The 26827-nt window shown below is 47.6% G+C and overlaps 2 protein-coding genes across 9 annotated transcripts in view; one reads left to right on the top strand and one right to left on the bottom strand.

Moving 5' to 3' along the window:
• The first annotated feature begins 705 nt into the window (after positions 1-705).
• On the top strand, positions 706-7365 carry PIK3IP1 (phosphoinositide-3-kinase interacting protein 1). 2 transcript variants are annotated; one of them, XM_058851615.1, is made up of 6 exons: positions 708-917; positions 1067-1183; positions 1271-1387; positions 3378-3563; positions 3699-3777; positions 5752-7365. In XM_058851615.1, the coding sequence occupies exons 1-6, from the start codon at positions 857-859 to the stop codon at positions 5957-5959; spliced, it is 768 nt and encodes a 255-aa protein (XP_058707598.1). In that variant the 5' UTR covers positions 708-856; the 3' UTR covers positions 5960-7365. The 2 variants fall into 2 exon arrangements, with proteins under 2 accessions (XP_058707599.1, XP_058707598.1); XM_058851616.1 differs by lacking the exon at positions 1067-1183 and having other exon boundaries at positions 706-917; positions 1268-1387.
• Positions 7366-7502: 137 nt separating this feature from the next.
• LIMK2 (LIM domain kinase 2) overlaps positions 7503-26827 on the bottom strand; it is a 33032-nt gene continuing 13707 nt past the window's right edge. For all 7 annotated transcript variants that reach the window (XM_058851610.1, XM_058851612.1, XM_058851607.1 and 4 more), the window contains 14 exons: positions 23702-23837; positions 22373-22482; positions 21949-22137; positions 21440-21545; positions 19914-20110; positions 19006-19192; positions 16542-16628; positions 15679-15810; positions 15327-15383; positions 15088-15153; positions 14113-14287; positions 12673-12728; positions 10724-10881; positions 7503-10171 (listed from right to left, as the gene is read on the bottom strand). In XM_058851610.1, coding sequence (XP_058707593.1) covers positions 10015-10171; positions 10724-10881; positions 12673-12728; positions 14113-14287; positions 15088-15153; positions 15327-15383; positions 15679-15810; positions 16542-16628; positions 19006-19192; positions 19914-20110; positions 21440-21545; positions 21949-22137; positions 22373-22482; positions 23702-23837 — 1813 coding nt within the window. In that variant the 3' untranslated portion in view covers positions 7503-10014. The remainder of the gene's footprint in view (positions 10172-10723; positions 10882-12672; positions 12729-14112; positions 14288-15087; positions 15154-15326; positions 15384-15678; positions 15811-16541; positions 16629-19005; positions 19193-19913; positions 20111-21439; positions 21546-21948; positions 22138-22372; positions 22483-23701; positions 23838-26827) is intronic.

Raw genomic sequence — 26827 nt, 5'->3', positions numbered from 1 at the left:
CAGTGCTGAGGACTCCAGATGCTTGTGTACAGGCACTGGCACTGCACTGTCTGAATCCCTTGGCATGTTCAGAAACAGAAGTATCTATTGTAAGCTGTGTGAAATGTCCGCAGAGAGGCTTTATCACAGTGGCTGGATGCCTGCAATACAACTACTCTAAACCGTCTTCATGGTTTGCCATGTTTACCTTGTTTTTTTCTATAAGCAGGCACAGCTCTTAGAGTAAGTACATGGAGTCAGTGAGAAGTAATGGATTAGCAGAAGCAAGAATGTAAACTCCTTTAAGGTGGAGGTGCACAGCCTCCGTGGCAGTGTGTAACCCCCACAACTTCTCTTTAGAGCTAAAAGGGAACCCAAAGGCAGAATAAGGACAGCAGGATTTAGTCCTTCGTGATAATCCTCTAGGAGAGAGCAGTTTTAGGTCTCTGAAGATAAACACTTTTCCTGCCACAGGCAGTGGTTCAAGCGTAGTTCCGTGTGGAAAGTCTCCTCTTCTGGTCTAAGACTTTTCCTGCGACTGTAGAAAAGCACAGGGACGCGGAGTTCTCGAGCCAAAGAGCCCCGCGGCACCGAGCACTCAGCGCCGTGCTCGGTCCCGGATCCAAGGACCCTCTGCGGCAGCAGCTTCCCGGCTGCCCCAGCCCTGCCCCGCGGCAGCCGCCCCTTCCCCTCCTGGGGGCGGGCGGGCGGCGGCGGCAGCGTTAGGACCCGGCGGCGGCTGCGGGGCGGGGGGGGAAGCGCAGCCCAGCGGTTGTTTACCGGGGAGGGGAGCGCCGGGGCAGGTCTCGCCGCGGCGCCGAGCGGAGCCGAGCTGCGCGGCCGGGCTGGCGGCGGCTCCTCGCCCTCCGCGCCGAGGATGCTGCGCGCCGTGCTGCTGCTGGGCTCGCTGCTGCTGGGGGCCGCCCGCGGCGCCGAGGGTGAGTGGCGGCTCGGCTTTGTGGGGGACAAAGGCCGGTCTCGGGAGGGGGAACACCCCCGCGGGGAAGGCGGGGGCCGTGCTGGGGAGCGGCTCGGAGCGGCGGGGGCTGCCCGGGCCGCCCGCAAGGCTCGGCTCGTCTCTCCGCAGAGTGCCTCCGCGGCAACGGCGCGTCCTACCGCGGCAGCCGGCAAGTGGCCTCCGGCGGCGCCCCGTGCCTCAACTGGCTGACGGTGCGGAGCGGCCCCGGCGCCGCGCTCCCGGCAGGTGGGTCCGGGGGACGCGCCGGGGGGGGGGCTCTCGGGGAGCGGAGGGAGCCGCGGCCGCGCTGACGGCCCCGCTGCTCCCTAGCAGTCGATGAGGACCACAACAGCTGCAGGAACCCCGACGGGGACGCCGCGCCCTGGTGCTACATCCAAGGCGCTGCCGGGATTCCCGAGCGGCGATCCTGCGACATCGCCCAGTGCTCAGGTAAGAGCGGCCGCCGCCGGCCCCCCTCTCTTCCTGGCCTCCCTGCTGCGGGGGGCTTGGTTTGTCACCAGGGTGGGGTCCCCCCTGAGCACAAACAACCCCGGGCTACGCCAGCACCTCCCTCGGAAACATCGCGTACCCAGGGCTCCCCTCCAGCCCCCGCCTGTGTGTGCACATCTGCCTCCCAGCTATGCCGTGCTCCGCCCCTAGAGCTTTTCCATTAGTGCCAGAAGAGGCCTGTGAAAAGCCCCCACTCCCCAGTAATTCACTTATCACTATAGCGCTCTCTAGCCGTGTTGCAAAAGGCTGAGGTCTGGACATCTAGGAGCTGCTGAGCTGTGGGTAGACTGTTGCTGTGGGGCATGTTACGGCTGACTGAAGAAGCTTCCTGCTGTTAAAGGATTGCCAGTGGGAATTTGAGTATGGGGTGCAGGGGAAGAACACGGAAAAAATGAGAACTAGAAGGGAGTACAGTAAGAAGTGGAAACACTGGCGTCCTCCTGGATAGTCACAGTGAGAAACAGTTTGCCGAAAGAACGGTAGCTGAAGCCTATTTCAGGGAGAGGAGGTGTCAGTATTGACTGACACAAGAGTAACCACTTGGGGTTTTTTGAACTGTTTACTACTTTCTGAGCCCTGCAAGATTTACTCACACCAGTATCCCTCGAGACTGCTATCCTTGCATGTAAATACTTTTCCCACGCCCATACGCCCTCCCCTTTTTTTCACTTTGCTCTTTTTCACTTTGCCTTCTTTTCCCTAAAGATGAAGCAAAAAAAAAGTTCTGCTGCCAAGATCCTTACTCAAAACACTCTTGCAGCTTTAGGTTCAGAAGAGTTACCTGACTTTTCAGACATTTGCATATTTAATAGGCTTCATATTTTTGTGTCTCAGGGTGGGGACCTCTTCATGGCCCAACAGTTCAATTAGTTCAGTTGCCCTGGCTGACCCTACGTGAAGTTACTGTGCAGGACCCCTGATTTCCTGTCTCTGACTCCCTTCTATTACTTCCATTTCACATTCCACTGAGGACTCAAAATGGCTGCAGATAGAAAATCCACATGGAGTTACTGCCTGCTGTGGGGAGACATGCAGGTGGAGTGAGTTTTCAGGTTTTTTATACTGTGAATAGCATTTCCAAAAAGGAGGAGGTTGTGTAGAACAGGAAATAGATACCTACTTTCTTGCCTTTCTTACCTACTGTCACAGCTTTTACAGTGCTCCAGCTTCCATTTAAACTATGTCATGAGAGAAGGAGTTACCTTGAAAATCTTTCAATGCTGTTGACTAGAAAGAGCATTGATAAAAAACAGGGCTGGGAAGGAACCTGTATGCTTGGGTGCTTTTTCAGGGCCCTGGCTGAGGAGGAGCTTGTCCTTAGTGGCTGTGCTGCCTGAGGGCTGGTCTGACTTAGCCTGTCCAGTGGTATCCCACACTACCAGAATTTAGTACACCAGTGCAAAGAGGGGCCAGGGAAGCATATCCCCAGGTTGTTTTCATACCAGCTGGAGTGTCCTGTCAGACTTTCCTGTATCAGGAAGATTGAGGCAGAAGAGAGATAAATAGGCTCCTGGGAGATTTGGGATGGAGATTCTCATAATCTTGTTCACATCTGTTCAGCATGATTGAAGCTGCAGCCTGTATATCGATCTATACACTAAATGAAGTCATTGTGCATCCTCTGGACTCACACCCTGAACCTGGGTTTCATTCTGCTGTCTGACTTCTCTCATCTGTGGTGGTGCCTTGGACTCTTAGTTAAATAGGTTCACGTCAGAGGAAAGTGGGGGAAGGAGTACGTTTCTCATCTGCTTTGGTAGAATTTCTGGCAACAACTTCTGGGGAACAAGTGTTTTTCAGGGTGCTTTGAAGGCAGTTCAGTGATACCAGTCTAGAGCTGTCTCACTTTCAAGGCACATGTTGTTTTGAAGCACTCATAAATGCTTGCTATGTTGTGTATATATATTTTTTTTTTCCCTACTCTCAACAGATGCTACAGCTACCACAGCCCCAGTGCCTACAGCAGAAGTTGGTACTCCCCAGGAGGATGAGCAGGTGTTTGAACCAGCTGATACTTTGCCCTCCCGGAGCGAGGCAGCCGCGGTGCAGCCCGTCATTGGCATCAGTCAGAGAGTACAGATGAACTCCAAAGAAAAGAAGGACTTAGGGACACTAGGTACAAACCCAGGATCACGTGATGGATCCATTCCTGTAATTCTGGCAAGACAGACCTGTTTTGAGGCTCTGAAAGCAACGTTATAGCTGGATCTGCTACCTCTAAGTTTGGCTCTTTTTTTTTCTCTTTTCACAGGGTATGTGCTGGGGCTGATCATGATGGTGATTATCATTGCCATCGGGGCTGGCATTGTCCTGGGATACATCTATAAGAGGTAAGTGGCTGTTTTGTGTTCAAAAACTGGTGTTTATAGAGCAGGAATGTCAGAGCACCAGATCCCAAGGAAATGTGAGAGAAGCATGTGTTTGGTAATGGCACATTGAGCAAGTTTGCTTGTCACACTGAGGGAAGAACTACTGAACAGTTAATTCTGTTCTCCGATTTCTGCCATTGTTATGATATTCTGTCTCACTTAAAGTTTCAAACTGCCCTCTTCAATATTTGTGTGTGCATGTGCATCTTGATGTGGCTTTTTCAGATGTATCCAGAGGAGCTAGATTTTGTCAGAACTGGAAAGAGCAGATCCCAGGTGCCCTCACAGGAAGTTTCTTTTGATCAGAAAAAGAACAATCCTAGCAGGCCACCTGTTCCCCTGATTTCTCTAGTCTATCTTTAGAAGAAAAACAATTGGCAAATTTTATTTTGCTATTCATGCATTGTATACTATGAAGCTGACTATCAGGTAGCACTTTTTTTTTTTTTTGGTCAAAGTTAATTTTAGCAAAGCTCCTGTATATTTTAAGGTCAGTTTTGATTTGGACTTCAGTTACTATATTTTCAGGCACTTCACTCTGTTGGACAGAAATATTTCTGTAGCTCAGCAGCATTTGAGGGTAGTGGCAGTAGAAAGCTGCTTAGTTGTAAGAGAGGGCAGGATTAACAAATAGCAGTGATTGTCACTGCAGCAAGCAAAGGGACAGGCTCCCTCCTCTGGGAGGGTTTGTTCTATGTTTTGGCTGTTTGACAACAGTCTGACACAACCAAGCAGAAGGAGCCCTTTCCCAAGCTGGGACATGTCCTTATGTAAGTGTTTATAATAAATGCTGACAGAAAAAAAGCAGAGGGAGGAGTGTTACATAAGGGGCAAAACACAGAGCGCTGCTTGTCGAGGAATCTGATTTGAGGTGTCACTTCAGAGAATGCTGTCTTGTGTGCTGGCAGGAACGGCAGCCACTGCTGCACGCTTGTAGGCAGCTTTGAAAAGCAGCCAAAACGCTGACAGGAAACCCCAGCAGCTTTGCCTGCTCGAGATCACGAGCCTCAGGAGGAGTGAGTGGTGCCTGTCCCACCTCTCTCCTATCCTCAGCAGGAGGAAGCAATAGACCAATGCTGGGCTTTGTCCAAATGCAGTTTTGCTTCTCCAGTCACAGAGAGCTCACAGCAGGGCTGTAGTGCAGGTTTACTGTCTCCCTCCTTGCCTTGATCTCAAAATTGCCTGTGCAAGCTGGCAGGTTTGGGTAGTAGGTGTGGTGAGAAACCTTTAATGGGTTTAGTAGTTTTTGATATACATAACTCTTCTGGAGACAACATGCTATTAATGCCAAATCCATTTTTAAAGCAAGGCAGTTCTTCTGCAGCACAAATTACAGAGGTGTTCCTTCCCTTAGCAACAGGCTGGAGACTGAGGTGGGTTTGAGGAGCTGGTTGTGGCATTAAGCTGTTATAGCAGCGGTGACAGAAGGTGAGGCCAGCTCTGAAGTCAACTTTAATACTTTCTGGACAGCTTAATTTGCTGCAACAAAAGGCAGAAGCTGTCACCACCTCCAGCATTTGTTTCAGATGAAGCAGGTTACAGAAGCTCTTTTCCACAGCAGTGGCCTCTGCACTGTCTCACTTCTCCCCTGGGCCTGCACCAGGCAGTGCTGTGGGACTGTAAAGGATAAGGAAACATATGGCAGCTTTGTGGTCTGAAGGAGGGGCCTGGCTTTACAGTAATTTAGCAGCAGCAATGTCAGTGAACAGGCCAGTTTGAGAGAAGGATGGACTTCACTTGGCTTGTCTTTCAAAGATGCTCAGCTGTGGTCCTCTGCTTACAGTGGGGAATATTTCTGGCCCTTTGCATGCAGCCAAAACCTTTGTTTATCTCAAAGAGCAGAGTCCCTTCTTCTCTACTCTATCAGCTATACTGAATCCATCCCTCCAAGCAGCAGCACTCACTCCATGTGTGTATTTTATTTTTTTAATGCAGGGGTAAAGACCTGAAGGAGAAGCACGAACAGAAGGTTTATGAGCGTGAAATGCAGCGCATCACGCTGCCCCTGTCAGCGTTCACCAACCCCACGTGCGAGCTCGTGGATGAGAACACCATTGTGGTGCACACCAACCAGACACCCGTGGAGGACACGCGGGATGGCAGCGGCCCCCTCATGGGGCAGGCAGGGACTCCTGGTGCCTGAGCAGCTCAGGCAGGAGCGCTACAGGCTGAGCAAAGCCTCCAGCTTCCCACTGTGAGTGCAGGGGTTGCGTGTGTTCATTTCTATTTTGTTTTCTTTTTGATGAACGCCGGATGAAGGTGATGCAGAGGAACAGAACAATGGGCTATTCATCATCTCTTTGTGGGGCACCATTCAGTGCATGACCAGCTGGGGACTGGTGTGGTGGACCCTGCTGCTTCCTCCCACCTATCTCCATGGTGTGCCAAGGAGCTGGGGGGGACGATGGGCCAGGCTTACAACTGGCCACAGATCCCATAGCCCGGAGTGTGGTCGTGGCTTCCTCTATTTCTCTTCTTTTCCTATTTAACGGTGTGCACTGTTACTTAAGTTTCAGCCTGGAACCTCAGGAGAGAACAGTACTGCAGGGACTGAGGGGAGCTTTATGTCAGATTTAGCTAGATAATTACACTCTGATTATAGTTCCTGCCTTTTTGCTTTAGTGGCTGAGAGCTGGAAGCACTGTCCAGAATCCTGCTACTGGATCAGGTTTTTTTCCAAGGAAGAGCTTATTTGAGGGATGTCTTTGGCCAGAAGCAGTATGTTTAGCCCCAGTGCTCTCCTCAAGCTCTTGACAAATCCAGGTCTTCCAGGGCTGAGGCCACTTCTCCATTCCCCTGTGGTGCTACATGCACAGCCACAGTTGTAGATGTCCAGGGGGTCTGTCCGTGCCTCCTGCTCTCTTACACAGATCAGGAAGGCAAGGGTGAGTGGTAGATAGTTGTGGAGTGAAGAAAACAAACTGCCCTTCAGTTACTTACAGCAGGTTAAACACTGAGGATAGATAACATCCTCTTTTGAACTCCCTTGGCCTCCTACAGAGCCAGTGCTGGACAGAGTGGCCAAGCTGTGGAGGTCACCCTGATCACACTGCAGCAGTTCTGGCTCTAAGGGCAGAACAGGGCAGCTGCTCTGTAAGATACTGAAGCTCTGGCGTGGCTCCTGGCCCAGCCTCTGTCACACTCAGCTTGTGCAGCAAGACTACTTACTTACAGAGCCTGGTCCTATTAGAGAGGTTTTGTAAGAACTTTTATTAGCATTTCAGGGGGTTTGGAAGGGATGGTTGCTGCAGTGTCTCCCTAATGGCAGCAAGGCAAGGCCAGTTCAGGGAAACATCTGTCCCCGCTTCAGGGGATTCAAGCCATTCAAGTAAGTTTTCCAGCCATCTGCTTTATAGCTGTGGGCCTAAAAGGGAGCAGCACTTGGCAACAGGGGTTTTAGTGTTAATGTTTGATTCAGAAAAGGGAAATATTTTATTTTTAAATGCCTTTGAATACCATTTCTTTGTAAAATGTTTTAAATACCTCATTATGAGAAGGTGCAGACCGTGCTACCTTGTATTAAAGCTTAAAAGAAGAATGCTCTGTAGACATGTGTGGACTGTGGCTCATCTGTGCATTCCTCCTGCCAGAGCAGCATCCTTTGCCTTGTTTCAGACTTTGAACTGAGGAGAAGGGAAGATGCCACTTCAGTTTGCTAGGCCCAAAGGTAAATTCCTACAAGCAGAGCCTGCACTCACCAGCACTGACAAGGGACATGGAGCTTGTCTCCCTGCTGCCAGCAGCTGCTCTTGGACTGGGACACTGTTCCTGAAAAGCAGCTGTGGGGGTGTGAGCTGCAGGTGACTCAGCAGGCTGGCCCATGAGAACACACTCTTGGTTACAGCCCCTTCCTGCGCTGACCTGGGTCAGTTCTGCTTTGGTGCTGCTCAACAGCAGCTCCATCCCTTGAGAGCTGCAATGGAGACAGAGCACAGCAGCTTACAGGAGGCACTACCAGAGCCAGCATCTTGGTTCAGTTGTTCTCTTAACACAAATGTCCCCTGAACTACATATTTCAGAATGAGATATTTCCAAGGACAGGCTGTATTTTTATCCCTTGGTTAGAAAAGGAAAATGGAGAGAGGCTCCATGATCTACTGACTCTGGTCCACCCTTAAAAACCAACCAATGAATGAACAGAACTTCTTGCCTTTCCCTCATTCCAGGTAAATAGTCCTACAGAGCACTGCACTGTGATTTCTGCAGTTCTGTGAATGTGGCAGAGTTCACTGACTCAAAAAGGGTGTTCTAGATGGTACCTCATCTGGGCAGTTTTGATGTTGCCATTTTGTGACTACAATAGAAACCCGAGAAAGTTACAGCTTCCGGCTTTATTTCACAGAGACCACAAAATCTTGTTCTCAATAGCATACAGTTACTGCTTTTTAATTTAGTTAGAACATGGAGCTGTGCAAATCACAGTTCATAAACCCCACCCACACATCACCCAGGACTCTCCCTTCAGGGGTCCCCTCACAAACCAGCCTGGGAGGGGGAATGAAAGGGCAAATCCTATTAACAATCCTGGATCCACTGGACCCAGTTTAGAGAGGCTCCTGCCTGACTCACAGCGCAGGGAGTCCCCAGTGTTTCTAAAACACCACTACACAGACTAAAAACACCCCCCTTGCATACCTGATATCAGGTGATGGCTGGTCCCATGTTACTTTACATAATACTTTAAACTCATGGGTAGGGGGAGGAAACCAAATAATCAGCAAAGACTAACACCCATTCCCCACCTCCATGCTGAAGGGAGGAGGAGGGGAAAAGGAGCACACTAAAAATCCAGTTAAACCGTGATGTTTGTGAGATGAGCAGAACTTGATCCAGATTTTTGTTCAGTTCTGCCAACCACGTAAGCTACTGCAGCAGTAGCTTTCTTCCTTCCCCCTCCACCAAGGGAGGAAGAAGAGAAGTACTGGAAGAAAATATACCTCTACCCACCTCCCAATGACTCCAAGACCTTTTTTTTCCCCCCAGAGCATGGAATGAGGAAAAATTCTGTTTGGAGAATCAGCTCAGGTGCTGCAGCAGCAGCTGCAAGAAGGACCTTCAAAGGGAGCAACTTGCACAATCTGCAGGAAAGGATGAGGTAGTGGCAACTGAATTATTAGTTCTCCAGCTGCCACTCCAGGGAGGATGGGACATTTCTCCATCACTTTTCTATTCATGACAAGTCCATTCTTTAATTAACCTTGGGCAAGTCCCCTTTTGCCACTGTCCATGCCCAAGGTCTGAGCCACTTCAAACCTTTGGCTTTCTGACAAGCACCTTCTGCCGCCGTTTCTATCACCTCACATCCACAGGCCAAGAGCTCAAGCACTCAGGAATGTCCACACCCAGTGCCTAGTGCAGAACTACACATTCAGGTTCAAATACTTTCACCCAGGTTAAGGTTTTGGGCAGGCAAACTCACTGCAGGCGCAGGGTCTTCAGTGGCTCCAGTGGCTCATTTGCTGCCTGCCTCATTTGCCATCAGGAGGGGCAAGCAGAGCTCAGTCTTAGTGTTTCTAGGCAGGCTTTTGGAGGTATTCAGAGACAGAGAAGGAATAAAAGCCCACAAAACCAAAACAACAATTCATATGTGCTTCCCCATAGACAAAGTATTTCAGGAGAGCTGCCCAACTCCTGGGGCTTTTTACTCCTTCCTCTGATGCATGTCAGAGGCCAAAATCTCAGTGGGCTGTTCTGGGAAACACATGCAAATACATACATGGGCTGTCGTGGTGGGACATGTTGCTGGATGTCCGATTTCCCCAGCTTTCTGGGCAGGGCAGTCAGTGGGAGAAGCTGTTCCAGAAGTGCTGGTCCTTACCTAGGAGAGTCTCCTATAGCAATTCCCTCCCTGGCAGACAGGCCAGGGTAGCTTCACAGCTTGCAGCCAAGTTCTAAGGCACCACAGTAAAGAAGCCTGAAAAGGCCAGAGAAGTATTTCTCAAGCCAGAAATATAGTGTTCAGAGGCTTTTCTAGGTGCAGCTGGCAGAAGATGGTCCTTTTTGCTTCTGAAACATGCCAGAAATCCACAGTGAATCAGGATATCCAAGAGAAGGGAAGCTGGGTGGGGAGAGAGAGGCAGTGCAGCAGATGCACAGTGTGGTGCCCTGTTAATGCCCTGGAAGTGGCTGAAGTGCATCTCCCTCCCTGACGCTCATCCCAGCTCCAATGGAAGTGATGCAGGCAGCAGGACGAGCAGACTAGGTTGTGTTTTCAGGTAGCTTGTCACGGTTCAGTCCATACTGCACACTCACATTGTGGTCCAGCTCCTCCAGCTCAGATGGAAGGGGGATGGCAAGTTCTCCCAGGTACAGAGAGAGAGCTTCGAAGGAGTCTTCCAGCTTGGAAAAAGGGGGCCTAAAAGCAGCAGTGAGGAAACATGAGTAGGAAAGGGGAAGCGGAACAGCATCTGGAAAGGCTGAGCTAGTTGTCCATCCAGGTCCCTGTACAGAGTGGTGAACAGGGCCATAATTTCCTCCCCATTCAGCTTCCAAGACTGCAAAGCCCTCATTTCTCTGGGCTACCCATTTTTATAGCCAGTGAGTGACCAGGGAGGTCTGGCTCTTTGGAACCTACTTGGCAGCAACACTGTTCTGAAGCTACAAGTTTCATAACTGAAATCAAATTAAGTGTTTACCTTACTGTCAAAGTCTGCCCCAACTCTTTGTACCTCAGAAATCCTGAGCAATCATTCCTCCTTTACTCTCTCTGTCTTGGAATTGTTCATACATCTCCACCATATAGCAGTCTTTCTCCCAAACAGCTGAGTCTGAAGTCTCTCACTCATGGAAGCCTTTGAGCATTCCCATAGAAGGCTGGAGCTGCCCTCTGTGCAGAGCAGTTCCGCTATGGGAATACAGACACATCCTGCAGGCTTCCAAAGAGGAGTCCTCCAGACCCCAGACCTACCTGCTCTCTGGTTCCAGTCTGCAGCAAATAGCAGCCAGAGGGAAAAAGGCTGGAGGACAATCAGCAGGAACAAACTTCTCCCAGAACAGCTTGACATTAAGGCCAAAATCCAGTGTGCGTGGGAGACAGTCTGGGTCAGCATAAACCTGGCCTATGATCTAGGGAAAAATGAGAGAAGTGCTTAAATACTGCAACAGTTCTAGAGTGTTAACAAACAGGGAACTTCTGCATCAGGCAAGGGCTCCTTCTAAGTATTATGGTGGAGAGAACAGAAACACTGTTCTTCCTTTCCAATGAAGCCTTTAGCTCATGGCAGTATGTACAGACAAACTTCACTGGAAACTTTTTCAAGACCTCCTGATGTGTCCATGGCTGTGGAAGAAGTCCCAGATGCCTTCTCCTCCTACCCAGGGTCTCTTTCCCAGAAGACACAGCATGATGTGCCCCTCTCAGGGAGCTCCACAGTGTCTTACAGCTGGGGATGATGCAGCCCCTCCTGATTGCAGGTAATCAAGACAATCTTCATCACCATCCCATCCCTTCCTTCTCTAACCATCTTACCACACCATAGGCAAAGCCCCTTGGTACAGAGCCTGTCCTAAACAACGCTGGGAAGCCAAAAGCACCTCTGAGTTGTTCTGCCAGTGACAGATTCAACCATCACCACAGCCAGAGGGCTGGGACAGAAAAGAACAACCATTACTGACACCCAGGAGGCTGCAGTAAAGGAGAGCCAGTAACGAGCTGGGTGGACAAGGAAGCCCTGCCCAAGCATTGCCCCAGTGCTCACCACCTCCAGCACAAATGTGGGAGGGAAGGAGCTCTCAGAGAGCTGTGGGGTGAGCTAGACTCACAAAGTCAATACAAACTTTCACATGGACAGAGTATTAGGTTTAAAGCCTCACTGGGTATCATAGAAGGGGTGTTATTTATAACCACCCAGGCTTTTCTATGCCAGAAACTCAGCAGGACAGCCACATCCTGTAACTAGACAGAAACACCCATTATGTACTTTGGCAGGTTTATTTCCTTATCTGTTTGAGTGTTTAATTTTAATTTCTTTTTTTTTTTAGCATCATTGTTTTGGTGACAAGGAGAATGTTCGTATGCCACTACCCTTTTATATGTCTTTTTTCTAGATGAAACAATTGTTTTAATCCCACATACAGATTTTTCAAGTTCCTAAATCCATCACTCACAACCACAACATTCTCTGAGAGGAGGGACCAGTGTAAAAAGAGCTCCAGATGAGGCCACAAAGATTTATGCACAGACATTTTCTTTGTCCCCTTCATCCAAACACTGAAAATGAAACTCTGCTCTCCTGGTGTTCCTGCAACTGCTGTGCTACACATAACACCCTGCCTTTCATCTGTATTTCCACTGTCATACCCACCTTTTAAACTGAAAATACCTTGCAGCTTTCAAGTGCTGCTTTTTGTTCTGCAGATAGAAAAGCCTGATATAACAGTCAGATTCTGCATTGGCTCAGAAATAAACTAAGCCAACAGACTTCAGGGTGCAAGCTTCATTAATCGACCTGCAAAGAGGTTTTTGTTTCCACTTCTTTGAAGTTAAGTGCCATCCCCAGTGGAGGCTCTGAATTTGCTGAGATTATGCAGCTGATTGTTCCTTTAATGAGGCAGAAAAAGAAAAAAGGATTGCAGTTCTAGGGAATATATCTACTTTCAAATGGATACCAGGCTCAGTCAGAACCTGCTAACTTTTTTACAGCTTCTTTCAGTCCAGGAAGAAACTGGGACCAGAAAACTACAAGACAGTTATCTTCCTTGAGGAACCAGAGACAGGGTAAGCTTGTTCTCCCAGTCTAATAATGTGCTGTTAGGTCACAGGCTGCACACTCAGATGCAGAGATCCGGGTGACAGCATGTGTGCACAGAGATGGGGACAAAGTCCATTAAAGATGCCATGTAATGTCCTCATCTTACCTCACAGAGAACAATCCCAAATGAAAAAATGTCCACCATCTCATCGTAGCTCTGTCCTGTAGGAAACATGAGACATTCAGTTCTGTAAAGAGAGTGTTACCCATCCAGCTATTTCAGGAGCTGCCAGTACAAAAATTAACTAAAACTATCCCCTGGAGGGCCCTAAAACAGGAGACAAAGCAAGGCTTAAACCTGAGCAGGGTTAGTCACCCCAAAATCTGTACAGACCAAGTGCATTACATTGCCATTACAGATTTTAAGCTTGCTTCTCTCTTGTACTTGGGAATTACAGGACAACACTGTATTAGGTCTGAGCAAATGCTAAGGATGACTGTGGAAAGCTTCTGCTCATTTCCATTGATTGCTGTTCTTGTGCATCTCTACAGCGCATGGAGCCAGCTCTCAGCTCAGCTTCCGCGGCAGCCAGCGGGTCCCTGCTGCAGTGACTGCAGAGATAATAAATTACACACCGGCAGCACTTTGATCCTGGGAAAGCTGGCAGGCTCCAGCATGCCATGCTCTGCTTACAGACACGCCCCTCCCAAGCCAGTAGCTGGTAAACAGCCTTGCTTTCAGAGGTGATGTCAGACTATGCTTTTGCTGTTCTCTTCACAAATGCCAGGACTGAGACAAACTCTGAGAAGCAGCTTCAGACTCCTTTAGGGCTGGAGGCCTTGAGAAAAGTCAAACAGAATGGTGCACAAGAAAGCAACATGGAGAACTGAGCTGGGGGAGAGGAGCCCAGTCCTCCCTTCCCAAGTAGACTGTGCTGGTCAGTGCTGATATCTCAGCCTGCCCAACCTGGTCAGAGAGACCTGTTTGTTACAAGGAAATTGTATCCACTGTATTTCACCCTCACCTCAACTCCTGCAGGGGCAGCTTTTCCTCTAAGGATCTCAGCTCAACCTTAATGCAGCTGAGGGCTGCATGTCAAAACCCAGATTTCCCTGCACTTGGACAACTCCCACCTGAATCCTGAGGCTTCAGCAAACCTGGCAGCAGATGGCCTCTGCCTAGATCTATGCAACAGCACAAGTAAACACCTCATCCCAGAGTGTAATGATTTCCTGTTTCAAGGGGCAGTTCCAAAGCATGAGGCCATAACAAAACTTGATCTTGGGTTCACTTTTATCTCAAGCCTCTTTTGTCTTCCCTTTTATTTGGATTGTAGCAAGTAAACTTCTGTTGCCCTCCTGAAGAATCCTGTTGTCAAGCCAGAAACATTACCTGGGCTGATACAAAAGCTTACCAGGTCAGGTACTGCAGGACTGCACCTATGGCCTCTGTGTGTATAAAAAAGCTTCCACCTTAGCAGGTCTAAAACCACAGACTCTGAAAGGTTTGGCTTTTACTGTAGCACAGAAAATTTCAGTAATCCTGTCATCTCTGTACCTTGTCTCAGGCTTCCTCCTTGCCTTCTCCCTGCTGCTGGACTCTTACCATTCAGCATCTCTGGGGCCATCCAGTACGGGTTCCCAACCACTGTGTAGCGCTTCTTCCTGTCGCTCTTGCGCAGCGTCCGTTTCTTGGCAGATGGTTTCTCCAACGTGGGCTTCTTCCTCTCCTCCACAATCAGCCGAGACAGACCAAAGTCAGCCACCACCACTGTCTTATCCTGCACAGGGGATTTAGTACAAGCCACTGATTACTCCTTTTAGGAGCGAAGAGGCTGCAATTCCTGTTCAATACCAACTGTAGTCTAAGGGCAACTATGCAGGTTTCCTGCAGACACATGAGCATAGCAAGATGTCCAGACAGGTGTAAGACACCCAGTTTGTGATCCCAAATCATCACTTCCTCCCTTCATCACCTTATTTCCTGTGTGGTTGCTAACACTTATCCCATCAATTTGGATACACTTGACCTGAACCTTTCCTTTTAGATCTTCCTGTTTTACCTGGTCAGGAATTAACTTAGAATTTCATCCTGGGTTGTCTGAAGTCAAGTGAAAAAAGGGCAGGCTTGAGGGAATGAAGGAATGAAACTACACAAAAATCTTGTGACTCAGCATTTGAAAAAAATAAAAAAGAGAGAGAACACCCATGTGCACACACCTACACACTTGTCTGAATCCTGAGTGCCAATAAAAGTCATCAAGTGGCTAAAAAACCAAAAACAGCTACAAAGCACATCTTATAGTTGAGATAAAGAACAGAGCTGTATTAACTCTGAGAAGGTGACTCTTACAGGAGTTGTGAGCAGAGGAAGGGTAGTAAGAGAACAGAGCACAGAAACAGTGAAAGCTAGATCAGTCTGGAAAATCCTGTGTCAGAATAAAGCTCCTTTGCTTGGGGCACAAAGCCTCTCTGAAATCAGTTCTACCCTGACAAAAGAGGGAACATCATTGGAGAAAACCAAGAGAGGAAGATGCCAAGGAGAGGAGCAGCATGCTGTGGGAACTGAGGTGTAACTCACCAGCTTGATCAGGCAATTGTGTGAATTCAGGTCTCTGTGAATGATGCACATGGAGTGCAAGTAAGCCTGGAACAGAAGGAGAAAACCTGGTGTTAGGGGTTCCCAGTTGAGCATTTACAGACTCAACAATCCAACTCCAGTAGTCAGACAGCATCCACAGCCCCTCATACACCACCCTCCTGAAAGCACTAACTCTGACCCCAGAGTTTGCTCTGTTATGAAGCAACAGTCCAACTCACCATTCCAGAGGCAATCCCTTTGGCAAAGCTGACCTTCTGCTGCCAGGGGAATGGGTCCTGAAAGACAAATCCTCAATGGTCAGGGACCATTTTAGCAGCCAGCTGGTGACAGCAATTCCTTCACAACAGGGACTCTTACAGCAATCAGCAACACACGATACAGCCCCAGAAAGAAGGGGCTTCCTGCCTCAAGCTCACCCTCAGCTATGAAGCATCTTTACCACACAGCTCCAAAGACTAATAACGAGTACATAGGGCTGGTACAACCATCAGCACAGTCAGGCTCACTGAGTACAGGTCTCCCAGGTGTCCATACTCACTGAGTACAGGTCTCCCAGGTGTCCATACTCACTGCATTGCGGAGGAAGTCCTTCAGCGTGCCCCCCTCAATGTACTCGGTGAGGAGATTCAGCTTCTTGTCCTTGTACAGCACACCAATGAACTTCAGCACATTGGGGTGGTCCAGGCTGCGCATCACCTTCACCTGCAAGCAGAGACATCCCACCCCAGAAAGTGAGTGGAACAAGTTCTGACAGATCCATTCTGTGGTGAAAAACACTCCAGTGCTCGAAGTCCTGTTCAGGGATCACAGAGAAGGCTCAAACCCCAACCTTAAGGCAGTCAATTAACTGCTGCCTCTTCATTTCCATGCTGTGCAATTAACCTGATCTTAGTCTTTAAGGAGAGCACCCTTGAGTCTGGCTAACTTTTCAGAGTGAGAAACTCTCCAGAGCAGCTACTGGGTCTTGTGCTGTGTGTGTCAGGGCCACAACAGCAGTGTCAGGTGTTTAGGGAGCTGCCTTTAAGCTAAATCTGACTTTGAAAAACATGGTAGGCAGCCACCAAGAATAGTTTTGCTTAAATACAGAACGAGTCTTAAATATCTTACAGATATTGGCCCTCATCCTTTGTATTTATGCAGAAGGCTCAAGGGATAAATCCTTTATGTACTGCACAGCTCAATTTGCCTCTGACTGAAGCTGCTCTTATCACTGAAAAATTAATGAACTGGAGCTGAAGCAATGTCTATTGCCCAGTGTGAGTCACACTTGACTGCAGCAAACATTCAGCCCATGTCAGCTTTTCCCTATGCAATGTCTCCCTCCTCAGCACCTTCATTCTTGCCATATTGCTGGCAGGATCTCTCTCTCTGGAAAAGATGGGAGAGTTCCACCACACTACTGGCTCAGAAGCTTTTTGAAATCCTGCTCTTACCTCTGTCAAGAAAGTCTTCTGTGTTTCCTCGTCACAACGAATGAGCTCCTTCATCACCATCACCTTTCCTGTTGCTTTGTGAGTCACCTGGTGGAAACAAAACCCACAACTACAGGCAAGGTTCAAGAATACACAGCTCCAATGCTCCTGCAGCTTCTGAAAAAGTGTTAACATTCCCCTCCATCCAGAGAAGAATAGAGATGGGAGGAAATTCAGAGCCCAGGGATCTACCAAAAACTGTGTGAAAGTTCTCCTTTTGGAATTCACCAAAGATGCTGTATGTGAAACAGAAACTACCTAAAGCTGACAGAGGATCATGGCAAGAGCCAGAGCTGAAGGCTTCAGTTTGGGTAGCACAGGGCTGAGTGTGCACACAGGCTGCCAAAGCCTCTGCACTGCTGCCTGCCTCAAAGTTCCCTTATGGAATGCATTTGTCCAGTGGGATGCTCACAGTTCTCACACAGGCTTTACCAACTGCATTCTGCATCAGCGAAGGAATCAATGTTCACCTGCATCAGAAACCAAACCAAACAACCCAAAACTGCATTATAAATGCTTTGGTTTTATGGAGAATCTGAATCTCATCCCCATGCAAGTGGAACTGGAGTGCACAGGCTGTTCAGTTAAGGTAGGAAGCAGTTAATTTTACCTTGCTCCTTTGGAGCAGTGTGTCTCAACCTGCAAGGAATGTCCTAGAATGGTGGAAAGCACAAAGAAATCCATCATAATAAGGTAATAAATTTCCTGGCTCTTGACATGGAAAGCATTTCCAGTTCCTCAAGAACTGTTTGCCTGTCTCCAACTAGTTCCTGGCATTTTGCAGTATTATGGAGGTTTTTGTAACCAGCTCAGGCTTGCTTGCATGGGGTGCAGGAGTGAGTAGAAAGGGTCCAAATTCCTATGAGCACATTTTCCTGGAAATCCTCTCCTCTTTGTTTGCTTAACTTGGACAGCTCTGGCTCCTTAAGATCTCCAGGGAGCTAAACAGCCACCTTGCCTCTCTGATCAGAGGAGAATTATGTGACCAAATACAGTACTTGCTGCATCACACCCAGTCAATCTGAAGCCTAAGGATTTTTTTTTTTTTTAAAGAAGGTAGGAGGCAAAAAAGTCCTTTAGAAAACATCTAGAATTAAAATCCAGAACACATGACCCAGTTATAGTATTTAGGAAGCTTATGAGTTCTTGCAAACACTGTGACACACTAGTTCTGTTTGGAGCCATGGACATAACAAAGCTGACATAGGTGGAATGTGAGTGCATGGAATAACACAACAGCAGCAAGAGTACAATATTCTCCTGCTCCCATCTGAAATCAAGCATCCATACACAAATAATGAGCCAGGGAACACTGCATGTTTCAGCCAGGGATATGAAAGCCAAAGACATCTAAAACCCAATGGTAAAGGGAAGTGAAGAGACAAAGGCAAGGCTAAGTGGAATTCTTAAGCTGACATACCAGCAAAACTGAATCAGGTGTCACATGAAACTCCATGGGGGCAAACTGAACTCCCAGAGCATGCACCAGAACAGGATAGCCATGGGGTAATTTGAGCAGAAAACAAATGCCTTTGTGCCAGTAACTGCTGGGACACAGATGACAACAGCATGCGACAGAGCAAAGGTTCCACTTACCTGCACCTTTTATTTCTCTATGAGCAGAGGAGAAGAGAAATATGCTCATTAGTATGGATCAAGCATTGGGTTTGTAGTGCTGGCTCATCACCTCCCATGGAAGCATGAGATGAACATGGTGGCTGGACACCTCAACTTTATACCAGTGTACAGGGAGAGGTCCCAGCCCTTGGTGACTGCACTCTGAGTACTGAGGAGCTCACAGAACCTCAACAAGGCAGATGAAGTTGCCTCTGATGCTGTCAGGAATGCCGGGATAGGAACTGCTGAAGTACCCTTAGCCATGATCAGAGAGCTTAAATGCAAGATAACTGCTATTGACTGAGATTAGAACTGTGAGAGTCATGCAAGACCTGACCACTACTCCCACACTGAAAAGCCATTCAGGCTGTGCCAGGGTTCAGACATGGTTGCTACATCAGCCTAGCAAACCCCTGAACATGCCACACTAAGGGTGGGTAAGAAATGCTGGGGAGCTGAATGCAGCTCAGCATAAGAAAGATGCTCATAAGAGGAAGTGCAGCCTGTTCCCTGTTCTCCCCACCTCACCCAGGAGGCTGCTGTGACTGGCACTCTGGAGTACTAAATCTGACTCAGGAGATGAACACGTGTGGCCAAGGCTGACATTCAAAGGGGACAAAGTCAAAACCATCTGCAGTCAGAGACACTCGTGGTCAGGGAATGAAAGAGAAATGGATCTCAAAGCAAACCAGGAAAGATCCAATCACTATTGGCAAGGCAAAACCACCGAGACTGTGGTAAGGATGCCAAGACAGGCAGAGATTGCAGTACTCAAAGTAATTGATGAATGTTTGAGGACCTCCCTTACCTTGATTGCTTGTCCAAAAAATCCTTTTCCTAGAACTTCACCATGAATCAGGTCACAGGGCCGGAAGATTTGCTGGGAGCAGCTGGAAGAGGAGCGCAGGGATTCAGAACGACTGATGTCACGGCTCAGGAGGAGCGGTTCCTTTGGAGAGCTGGGGCCAGGAGACTTAGAAATGCTGTTACTTCGCCTGGAAAACAAGGATGACAGGAAGATCAGGGAAGCTGCTGGGTAACCTTTGGTCCAGCATATCCCACCATTCACTGCTAAGGGACCAGTTTCTGATGTGCTCCAGTGCTTTTACTATCTCCAAAGCCAGATGCTCTCCCAGCACTGTGAAAGCTCCTTATGAATCCAGAGCAGTTTTCAATTCAGAGCTGCCTAACAATAACAATAACAACAACAACCTTTCCTGCACTGGCAGTCTGAGGTGCAGCTCTGTGAACAGGAGGAGGAAACTGTGAAGGCACATCACTTGCTATCTCTAAACAAAGTACTGGTAAAAGACTAAATGAGCAACTGAGTGCTCCACTCTTAGAAAGACTTTCCCAAGTCCCAGGTCTCAGCCAGATTCCCTTTAAGGACACGTTCTTCCCCAGTCATCTAAGGCTGGTAAAAACATGACCTTTACATTTTCTGACTCTGAAACTTAGGAGCTTTTCTCTGTTAACAGTAGAGCTCCTTATTATTTATTAAGGAAAGTCTGTCATCCTGAAAGGGAATGGAGAGAGAGTATACATCAACAGCAGAATCCAAAGCTCTCCATGACTTCTCCAGTGGTTTACACCATGGCTCACATCAGAGACAAGCTGTGTCCCCACAGTCCTTGTGATCACAAGGCCTAAGCTGCCCAGCCAGGGAGCACAGGGCAAAGGAGAGACAGGGCAGGGGCGGTGCTTCCAAGCCTTTACCTGAGGGAGCGTCGTCGGAGTGTTCCTTCCAGGTTCTCCTTGATGTCCAGGGGAGACAGGGAGCGTGGGGACATGGGTGTCTTTATGTGCGTGGGAAGACGCGAGTCCAAGCGAAGCCTGTCCAAGCGCTGCGACACAGGGTCGTGCTCTATCAGCAGCTGAAGGGTCTGGCTTGTCTTGCGAATCAGTTCCTCCACCTGAAATCAAAGCAAAGGGCAGGATAGCAGGAGGCAGGAGGAATGCAAACGACAGGAGACAGAGGAGACAAAGGGAATGGCCCTCAGGAATTAGAGGAAAGAGTTCAGTGAGATCATTCCATAGTTGTGGTTTAGTTGTGTGCACCACAGCTGTCTACCAGAAAAATCAGGCTGGCAACACACAAGTTCCTTATGCTATCCAATACTTCTTTCTGGTCAGCTATAAGTAACCTATATAAGAAAGATGTGAACAGGCTGGAGAGGGTCCAGAGAAGGGCCACAAAGATGACTGAAGTGCTGTGAAGCTGCCACATGAGGACAGGCTGAGATAACTGGGTGTGTTCAGCCTTGAGAAGGTTTAGGGGACACCTTATCACCATGTTCCAGTATTTAAAGAGTAGCTACAAAGAACATGGAGACTCCCTTTTTGCAAGGAGTTACATGGAAAATACAAGGGATAATGGGTACAAATTAATCCTGGAAAACTTCCAGGTAGACACAAAGACAGTTTTTTACAAAAAACAATCAGCCCTTGGAATAATCTCCCCAGCAAAGTAGTGGATTCCCCAACACTGGACACATTTATGTTTCAGCTGGACATAGTGCTCTAGATAGAGCTTTTGCAAAGAAAGATTAGACCAGATGATCCTTGAGGTGCTTTCCAGTCTGGTATTTTATGACTCTGTTAAATACTTTTCTTTTTCTGAGAAGTGTTCAAAAACTACACAAGTTTCCACCTTGAAAAATGCTACAAAAAACAGCTTTGCAAAAGCTACATGGAGATTTTATCTGAGAGATGCCTTGCACTCCTCATGTTCTCTTCAGCACACGCAGTAAATAAAACCCTTGGGAAGTGAAGGTAATGGTGCCCCCCTTACATACTTGCAGCATCCCCTGATATGTGTAGAAAGCATCTACTTGTAAATACAGACAGCAGATAGGTTTTTTGCAATGGGAAATATCCCTAGGATCAGCTGGGCCCTTGTGTATTAGCAGTGCCTCTAAAAGGATCAGAACTGTGTACCTCACCAGCAGTACATGGGAAAGTCTTCACAGCCTCTCTGTCCTCTGTCACAGCCCTAGACTTTTCTTAGTAGCTCCCTTCACATTTGAATGCCACAAAATCAGGTCTGAATCCTAATTGCATTTCCATCTGTTACATTTTCCTCTCCAGCTGGAAGGCAAAGCTTGCCTTCATGTTTATTCCTCCTGTCAGCATGAGTACTAGTGGTGTACACACACTGTGTGTAGGGTGGGAGAACAGTGTCTGGAAAGAGGAGATGTAGGAAGGAAGAGGAGAAGGAGGCTTCAGAAGAGAACTCTACCCACCTCCTCCACCTGTAACGTGCGAATAGGAGCTCCATTGATCTCCAGGATACGATCTGCAGGGTGGATGGCGTTTCGGACATCTGGGCTGATGTGCATCCTGTTAACTCTAAATATGGGATTTACAGTCTGTATGTGAAGTCAGTTTAGCCAAAATTATCAAAAATCTGCTCCCCTCCATATTTGCATTTTGAAATAAAACAATGCTAATCTACCAACACGGGGAGCTACCATCAGACCAAGTGCTTAGGTCTGAGCTGGTTTGGAAAGAGCTTTTCATATCACCAGTGGTAAAATTTTAGTCCAAATGTTTTGTGTTCACTGAAGGAAACAGCACTGAGAGATACAATTATCAGTTAAGGTTGTCACAAGACTGAAATGAAGACCAAACACAAATTAGCCAACCTACATCCCTGTAATGCCAAGATTCCCTCAGGACAACAGTGCTGCAGGATTTTTACCAGCTCCCTCTGCACAGACATGTACATTGTATAAAATGTGGTCATACTCACTCTTTCACCTGGACACCAGTGGCATAGCTGGAGCAGCCACCTTCAACAGACACAGAGAACCCCCTCTTGCCATCTGTGGCTGCTGGCATGGAGATGAGGGTCAGTGTATAAGGCAGCTGCTCACGCAGAGACTCAGTGGAGTGCTTTTCTATCATCGGTGTCAGCACAATCTGGTTATGGCATTTTCCACTAGAAGAAGTGAAGGAAGTCATTATGGCATCCCTCCCTGCCAAACTCACACGTCTGAGTTGTCTCACTGACCACAAGCCATAGTTTTAGTGTTTACAGCACTCCCTCCTCCCTCCCTCAAAGGCAGCTTCCTGGCATTCCTCAGAGTAGCATTCAGCTGAACCACTCTGAGCCAGCTGAACTCGGCTTACACTCTGCAAAAAGCAGCTCTGTGGCAAAGTGCAGCTCCTCTTACCAGTAGAGAGTGGAATGTTGCACCAGTGCATAAGTGTCTCCATCTTCGATGATCACTTTGCAGCTCATACAAGCAAAGCACTCGGGGTGATACTTGTATTCACCAGCCACCTACAGACAGAAAAGGGAGTAGCTTAGGAGGGCCAAAACCCATCAACAGATGCAGCTCCTGCTTTCCTCTGCAGTTCATGTGCTCATTCACATCTCTGAGGCAAGTGGCAGTTTTGAACTGGAGAGTTCTATTAGTCCATTCTATCTTTCCTGAGCCCCATCCATGGCACCTTGTTTGCAGAACTCCAAAATAAACACATCAACACTCTAAGCAAATCTCATGTCCCAGGAACCTCTGCTATATTTGGCAGCTGCTCAGCTATCAAAAATAGTCGATAGTCTGCTGCAGACTAGTAAACAAGGTATTAAACCTTCCTGTTCAGTTGCTCTTGGCAAGATAACTAATGTTACGCCTGAATTAATAAAGCTGAAAGGGCTTTTTTTTTGGCAGACAGTGCACAAATTCAGATATTGAACCAGCCAGCTGACAGAAAAAAAAAAGTGCAAACTGAGACAAAAAATACCTTTAAAGAATATTTTTATTAATTGGTCTGTTTTTCTATTTTCCTTATGAGAACTTCCTTTAGTTACATTATTATGCAAAGACTTTTGCAGGCAATGAGAAATAGTCTGCACATTTCTCAGTATTTCTTTTTGAGTTAGCAATCATATTACTGAGTACCATCCTGGTTTTTATTTATACTCTAGAAAAATAATGGTTTTGTTTCATACTTGGCAGTTTTAAAGTTTAAATATTTGCAAGGCTTTGGCAGGAGGGGAACATTTAGGTGAGCCCATATTGTGCAGGAAGAGTTCAGTGCATTTGGGGCTAACACTGCTTCAAGACCCCATCAGCCTGAAAAAGCACAGGTGGGACTTGGATGGCAACTTTCCCACAGCTTATCCTGAGCCCAGAGCTTTGACTCCACAGTGCAGTGGAAAATCCCCCCTGGAGACACTGAGGCACTGTGCTACAGAAACTGAACAGATGTCCCCTGAATCACCTTTCTGCTTCTCAGCTCTGTACTTTTCAGCACTTGATTTGTTGATATGCTTCAGATCCCCTTCCTTTAACAGCTACCCCCATTCAAAATTAATTTTTATCTAGAAGATGCACAAAGAAGCTTCATTTCTAATCTTTGATTAGAGATTAGAGTAACAAGATTATTCCCCTCAGTTTATTTGGCTATCTGAATACCTAAGATAACACCCAACTAAGTTTGAGGAGATGGAGGCAGGCACGTCCTGCCTCCAGGCAGGAGTCCTTCAAAGTCCTTACCATCACAGGTCCAGTCATCAGCAGAGAGCAGCCATGGCAAGATTCCCCAAACTTCCCCCAGTAGTCTTTGTGACAGTACAGCTTCCCATCCTTCTCATAGTACCAGTTAGTGAGGGCATCCTGGCATTCAGAGCACCTTGAAGGAAACAAAGGAACAAAGTTCCAGTAGGCAACAAGTCACAAATCAACAGTCCTTTCCTGCATGGAGAACACAGACATTCAGCAGCAGCTCACAACCAGGTAGGTCTGCCAGTTATGGATGTAATAAACCCTTCCACTTCCCAGTGCTCTTTGAACTGAAAATTAGCACCAAATCCAAGGTTTGTAAGGAGAGGTGGATTCAACCAGTATAAAGAAAAAGAAGCTTCCAAGGTTTAAAACAAATCCCACACATTGAAACACATCAGTGGGTTTATAAATTTTGCTTTGTAAATTTTACTCCTCTGCTTTCTCCCTCTTTCTGGATGCAAGTTTCCAGCTGCAAAGCTGCCCAGCACAGTGAGAGCTCTGCTCTGTTTCTGCTTAGTGTTTCTATAGCATCACCCTTATGCCAGAGCACCTGTCTCCTCAAGCCAGTTTAGGAAGTGGGACAGAGAGGCAGGATCCACTTCCCTTTGAAATGCAAAGCCAGGTTTGCACCAACCTGTCTGGAAAGCTTTTCTATTGTTCTGTACCAAGGCCTCTCCCAAAAGGTAAACTGCAGTGCTCTGCATTTGAGGGAGAGTTTTCAAAGCAGTTCATCCCCTGAGATCCATATACTTACTGCATCCACCAATTAACTGTGATGAAAATCCACCTCTCCCAGCCGATTGCTCTCCCTTCTGCTGATCACAGTGCATGAAAAAATAAACGAGCAACCCACCCAAAAAACCCTCAATAAAACTAATTCTCTGATTTCATGAAGAGAATCCCCAAATTCTTCATCTGTCAGCCTCTATTTCTACAAGAAACCATTATTAATCATCTGTCTACAGCCTTTCAAGAAACAAACCTCCCCCCTCAAAAAAAAAAAAAGAAAAAAAATCAAGGAAAAAAATGCAGCAATTCTACTGCAGATACCTTTTTAGCAAATCACAAGCAGAACCCAGGCTTGCTGAATACAAAATAAACCTGCCTCAGCAAGATGCACTGGGCAAGGGAGTTTAACTTCAGCAGCATGGAGGTGTGACTTACTGGAGAGATAAGGCACAGACAGGAGTTGCATCAGTAAGGATTATTCCATTAGCCCTGGGCAGCACGTTCTCAGACTTTAAAAGGAAAATAAGTCTGGCACTGGCCATTTCTGAGCACACAATCCAAAGCAGGTTAGTCACCAATAACTGGTTCAAACAAACACCTGGAGGATCAATGCTGTCATCGGTACAATGTTTTCCCAAATGTGAGAAGTTTTTCTTCTGTGCCCTACCCCACCACCTGTCTCAGTTTCTGAGGGGAGCCACAGCAGTGGGATGGGGGTTCAGGTGGGTGTCCCTCCCTCAGCACCCAGTGTGCTGGAGTCTGCCAGTGGCACTGGAGGAGCACTTTTCACATGCTCCCAGGGCTAAGATGAGAGCCACAGCTGACTTCACCTCTCACGAGCTTCCTGAAAATTTATTTGTGCCAAAGCCAATCCTTGTAAACTCCAGCAGCTTGCAATGAGTGTGATGAGATGTGTGGCTGGTCGTGCTCCAGGAGAGCACAGAGAGAGTTATTTGCTCCATCTCAAGAAACTGCAAAGCAACAAGGTAAAGCTGCTTGTAAGCAGCTTTAGGGAAAACCTCATGGAGTATTCAGTTCTGTACCCTCCCCTCAGGAAGATTGCTCTTTAAAATGTATTTAGCTTCTACAGTGCTTGTTATCCCAGCTGAGGAGCATCAAATCCTGTCCCCCCTCCAAGTGATGGGAAAGAACTCCAGCGTATGCAACAGGCCCTGCCAATTTTGTGTGAAGCAGAGGTAACAGTAATTTAAGACTGCTGTACATGGTACATACATCACTAGAGCCCCAGCCTGGGGGCACTGTCATGGTTACACCCTGCTCCTGGTATGCAAGAGACCCAGAGGGCATCCCAGTGCATTCTGCCTTAAACCACTGGCCTTTGACTTCCATTTGCAGTAAATACCCCGTGCTGAATGAGCAAATAGGTGAGTGGGAGGGAAAAAAGAGCAAGTGGAGACTAACAGCAAAGATTTCTATCATTTTGTGGCAGGAACATCTGGCTCAGCTTGGGCAAATCAGATCCCTCAGACTTATCCAACTCCTCCATGCATGCCTGTACCAGTGTGTGTGCTCCAGGAGTGATTACATCTTCAAACAGGGAGCTGTGACCAGACCTGCACTTGGGATGCAGACAGCAATGCTGGAGACTACTTCACCAGGATTTCAGGACTTGACTTTCTATGTTCTCTTCATGGAGGTGGGTCACTTATTTGTTTTTAAGCACATCACCTTCCCCTTCTCACTCCTCTTCAATTTTACATTCAACCCCTTCCTTTTTCTCCTTAAGGAAATGTAAAATTTCTGCAAAAGCAGTACAAACTGCAATTCTGTTTAGGTGGTCTCCACAGGATCATGTGCATTTGTTTTCCCTTTACCCTTCCTCTAGTACTAAATTATTTGATTCAACCTTATTGCACTTAGTTAAGTTTGCTTCCATCCGGAAATAAGCACTGGTATCTAATTTGGAACACACCCATAGCAAAATGAAGGTGAGGAGGTGGAGCCAGCAAGCAGTCAGTTCTCTGCTATGTAATTAAACAAATCTGGGCAGGACAAGTTTGCAGCTTAAGGCTCAGAACCCCACCCTGGGCAATGAGGCAACAGGAACAGAGCAAGCAGCCCTGGAGAGCCGGGATGCTGGAATGGGTCTAACTGGCTGCTCCCTTAATCCCTGCCAGGAACAGGACACGGCTGCAGCCCATGCTGCCAAGCAGCACCTTTGTTACTTACCATGCAAGCTGTAACCTTGGAAAGGCTTAGGTATGGCAGGTGTGGGAAACTGGCTGACAGCACACAGGTACAGCTTCAATGCCTTCACCAAATGATAAAAGTGTCACATGATTGCTCCACAAGGCTCCCATTGAAGAGATATGTCAGAATTTTATCCCAGAAGATACAAGAGTTGCCATTTCTTCCTCTCCCTCCTCA

The sequence above is a fragment of the Poecile atricapillus genome, chromosome 16 (assembly GCF_030490865.1).
Source record: "Poecile atricapillus isolate bPoeAtr1 chromosome 16, bPoeAtr1.hap1, whole genome shotgun sequence".
Taxonomy (NCBI): Eukaryota; Metazoa; Chordata; class Aves; order Passeriformes; family Paridae; genus Poecile; species Poecile atricapillus.
The sequence above is the reverse complement of the archived record's forward strand: the minus strand, read 5'-3'. Positions and strand labels throughout refer to the sequence as shown.